General features: G+C 39.5%; 1 protein-coding gene across 1 annotated transcript in view; it reads right to left on the bottom strand.

Annotated features, from left to right (window-relative positions):
• Positions 1-2,298, bottom strand: part of Srpk1 (SRSF protein kinase 1) — a 38,318-nt gene extending 36,020 nt beyond the window's left edge. The window contains exons 1-2 of the mRNA XM_013029587.1: positions 2,154-2,298; positions 496-604 (exon numbers count right to left, since the gene is read on the bottom strand). Of these exons, the coding sequence (XP_012885041.1) occupies positions 496-604; positions 2,154-2,298 (254 nt within the window). The remainder of the gene's footprint in view (positions 1-495; positions 605-2,153) is intronic.
• Between the last annotated feature and the right edge of the window lie 1,897 nt (positions 2,299-4,195).

The following is a 4,195-nucleotide window of genomic DNA, read 5'->3' as shown; positions in this document are numbered from 1 at the left end:
TAATCCTAGGTACTCAAGAGGCTTAGATCTGAGGAGCATGGTTCAAAGCCAGCCTAGGGCAGGAAACTCCGTGAAACTCTTATCTCCAATAAACCACCAGAAAACCGGAAGTGGCGCTGTAGCTCAAGTGAGAGAGGGCTAGCCTTGAGCTGAAGAGCTGAGGGACAGCGCTCAGGCCCAGAGTTCAAGGCCCACAACTGGAAAAAAAAAAAAAAAAGAACAAATACAAACACCAAGTCACATTTCCTGTAGCTAGACATAAGCTACTCCTATAGAATCATGTGTACTTATTCATGGCACTAACTGACTAGGTATCAATTATAGGAAGATTACTTGTTTTCAGTTATCAAAATTTTTCTCTAAGATTAAAATACATCTTCTGAGTATCTCCCTGAATCCCAGGTAAAACTGAAAAACAGGAATTGATAAGGAGACACCCCCACCCCCAACCAAATCAGAAAGTATCCTATATATTTGCAGGGCAAAAGAACTTACTGAATATCCCATGATAACCACACTGTTGAAAAGTGCCCCCAACCCAACTTTCGGATCACATGGTATCTCCCATTGAATAGATCTCCAATTTTCACAAGATGATAACCTCCTAAAAGAAACAATTGGCAGAATATAATCAAAAGAACCAAAAGAAACAGTCACTTAAACAGTTAAGGAAAGTTATCTTACGTCTCATCTATATACTTTTTACCAGTCAAATTAAGGCACGTAGTATTAATGAGTTCATGGTATAAAATTAATCTTAGATTTTAAATTAAGCAAATCAATAATAATTACAATCCATAAAATCACCTCCTCCTCAATTAGAAATAAGGTTATGCATCACAATATTTTTCCCATTAAAAAAAAACAAAAGATTTATCTAAACAGAAATCTACTTATGGTCTCATGTTTAAGGAAAGAGAATGATGAATTCTATTTAGCTGAAAATAGAAAATCAAGGTATTTAAAATTGTCTCTGTTGAAAAATAAGGACCAAATGGGGGCTGGGAAGGTGGCTCAGTGGTAGAGCACTTGCCTTGCATGCATGAGGCCCTGGGTTCGATTCCCCAGCACCACATAAGCAAAAAGAAAAAAAGCCAGAAGTGGTACTGTGGCTCAAGTGGTAGAGTGCTAGCCTTGAACTGAGGGACAGCACCCAGGCCCAGAGTTCAGGCCCCACGACCGGATCCCCTCCCCCCCACAAAAAAAGGACCAAGTTCTTGTTCTACATAGTTCAATAGATTTCATTCTAAGTTTCTGCTCCAAAGATCTAAAAGTCTCAGCAGGAAACAAAAGATGGTAACCTGCTAAAAGGTCTAACTACCTTTAATTAGTTTATAATTTATCTCATCAAATATCTCATGAGAAAAAAAGTATTGAAGTTTTCTTTGATTTCCAACCAGGTATGGTGATAAAATTCCAGGAAGATGAGTATGAGGCCAGTAGGCCACATAGAAAGATGGCATCTCAAAACAAACAAGAAAACCCAGCCAACCAAAACAAACAAACCAGAATAAAACAAGCTAGGTGCTAGTGGCTCACATCTATAATTCTAGCTAATCAGAGGAGCGCAGCTGGAAGTCAGCCTGGGTAAAAAGCATTGCACAAGTAGTAGAGTGCTAGTACAGAAAGGAAGCCAAGTAAGTATGAGGCCCTGAGTTCAAACTCCAATAATAGCAAACAAACAAAGCCTATATGTAAGATATAACAACAGTTACTTCTTTTGAAATTTGCTAAGATCCATATATACTATCATTTTTAGAGAGACAAATAATTTTAAAAAATAGTGCTTGGGTGTAGCTCAGCAGCAGAATGCTTATATATCATTCTTTTTTTTTGGGGGGGGTCAGTTGTGGGGCCTGAACTCTGGGCCTGGGCACTGTCCCTTAACTCTTCAGCTCAAGGCTAGTGCTCTACCACTTGAGCCACAGCACCACTTCCAGCTTTTTCTGCTTATGTGGTGCTAAGGAATCAAATCCAGGGCCTCCTGCATGCAAGGCAAGCACTCCACCACCAAGCCATCTTTCTAGCCCTATATATCATTCTTAATTAATCCCAGTGCCTCAAAAAAAAAAAAAAAAGTTTAGCAGACAGGACAAATATCCAAATGAGAAACTACAACTATACAGATATGTATATATCTCTTACAAACTTACCTTTGCAATAATCATTGGGATCTTCTTGCTCATCATCATCGGACCCCAGAATCTCTTCTTCCTGTTCTGGGAGATCGCTTTCAGAGTGTGGGGCAGAGCCTCGGTGCTGAGTTTCAGATCTAAGAAAAGATATGAACATGCTCATTTAATATGAACAAAAAGCCAGGTGCTAGTGGCTCACTCCTGTAATCCTAACTACTCAGAAGGCTGAGTTCTGAGGATCACAGTTCAAAGCCAGCCCAGGAAGGAGAGTCTGTGAAACTCTTATCTCGAATTAGCCACTAGAAACAGGAAGTGGTGCTGTGGTGGAGTGTTAGCCTTGAGCAAAAGAGCTTAAGGACAATGCCCAGAGGCCCAAGAGTTTAAGCCAGAACAAAAAAAGAACTTAAAAAAAATATTATCAGCCCCTCTTCCTCTAAATCTTCAAACATAACCTTATCAAGTGGCAGTTGAAGAAAACATTAGTTTTACCTCACATTAGGAAAACACCACTTTTGCAAAAGTTAGCAATACGTAATAACTAAATAAAAGTTGGAAAAAAGTATAGGAAAATTGAATCGTATATAATCACTAAGAAAACTATAAGGAGTCGGGCGCCTGTGGCTCAGGCCTATAATCCTAGCTACTCTGGAGGCAGAGATCTGAGGATCTCAGTTCAAAGCCAGCCCAGGCAGGAAAGTTCATGAGACTCTTATCTCCAATAAGCCACTAGAAAAAAAAAACCAGAAGTGGTGCTGTGGCTCAAGTGGTAGAGCATTCGCCTTGAGCTGAAGAGCACAAGGACAGCACCCAAGCCCAGAGTTCAAGCCCCACGACAAAAAAAAAAAGAAAGAAAACTATAAAGTTTTTTTTTTCCTTTTTTGATTGGTCATGAGCTTGAACTCTGGGCCTGAGCACTGTTCTTCAGCTGTTCTAGCTCAAGGCTAGTGCTCTACCATTTGAGCCATAGGGCCACTTTCGGTTTTCTGGTGGTTTACTGGAGATTACAGTTTCACAGCTTTTCTTGCCCCACTGGTTTTGAACCGAGATCCTCAGATCTCATCCTCCTGCGTAGCTAAGATTACAGGCGTGAGCCACTGGCGCCCAGCAACTATAAGGTTTTCTAGCATTTTGAATCTTCATGAACATAATTAGCTGAAATCACATATGATACAAACAAATTTGCTTCCTGCTTTTCCTATCCTAATGTAAACTGTTTCCACGCAACTTCTTACACCTATTTCCCTTAAAAGATCACCATTTACTTTGGCACCTTCTAATTTAGACATTTAACTAGTTTCGATTTTTACTACTACAAGTAAAGCTGTGGAGTATTCTGTACTTAGAATTCTTTCCTAATATTAAACTACTAGAAAAGTAAAATATTTCCCTTATATGTATAAATAACATGAAATGTTGAAATTTTAGAAAATACTCACTTTGAGATCCCCCTAATCTAAATAACTACTTGCATTGGGGGAGGTAATTCTTTCAACTCTATGGTCATAAGCATTGTTACACAGTATGACTGTCTTCCAGAAGAGTTGTACTGAGTTCCATCCCTTTCTGCCACTTGGTTGATAATGATAGGCTAAAAAATGCGACCTCATTTCATCACACCTTCAAGTTCTCACACTTTACAACTTGCCTGCTATAAAGGACTTTAAGCAAAACACAAGCCACACAGTCATTTTTCCCCTTGAAAGGGGATACTGGTATGTTAGCTGTCCCTTAACTTGACCTCTTGCCTCAACCTTGTGAGAAGCTTCTACCGGCCCAAGCCACTACATCTAGCTTAGCATTCTTTTTATTAGTTTGGGAAAAAATTTTAATTCTCACTAAAAAAAAAAAAATCAGGGCCAGATGCCAGTGGCTCATACCTGTAATCCTAGCTACTCAGAAAACTGAGATCTGAGGATCACAGTTCAAAGCCAGCCCTGGCAGGAAAGTCCGGGAGACTCTATTTCTGATTAAGCACCAGAAAACTAGAAGTGGTGCTGTGGCTCAAGTGACAAGAGTGCTCCTTTTTTATTTTTGTTTTGTTTTCCTTTCTTTTATAGGTT

This window comes from Dipodomys ordii, unplaced genomic scaffold (assembly GCF_000151885.1).
Source record: "Dipodomys ordii isolate 6190 unplaced genomic scaffold, Dord_2.0 Scaffold120, whole genome shotgun sequence".
NCBI classification, from domain to species: domain Eukaryota; kingdom Metazoa; phylum Chordata; class Mammalia; order Rodentia; family Heteromyidae; genus Dipodomys; species Dipodomys ordii.
Note: the sequence above shows the minus strand (reverse complement) of the source record. Positions and strands in the feature narration are given on the sequence as shown.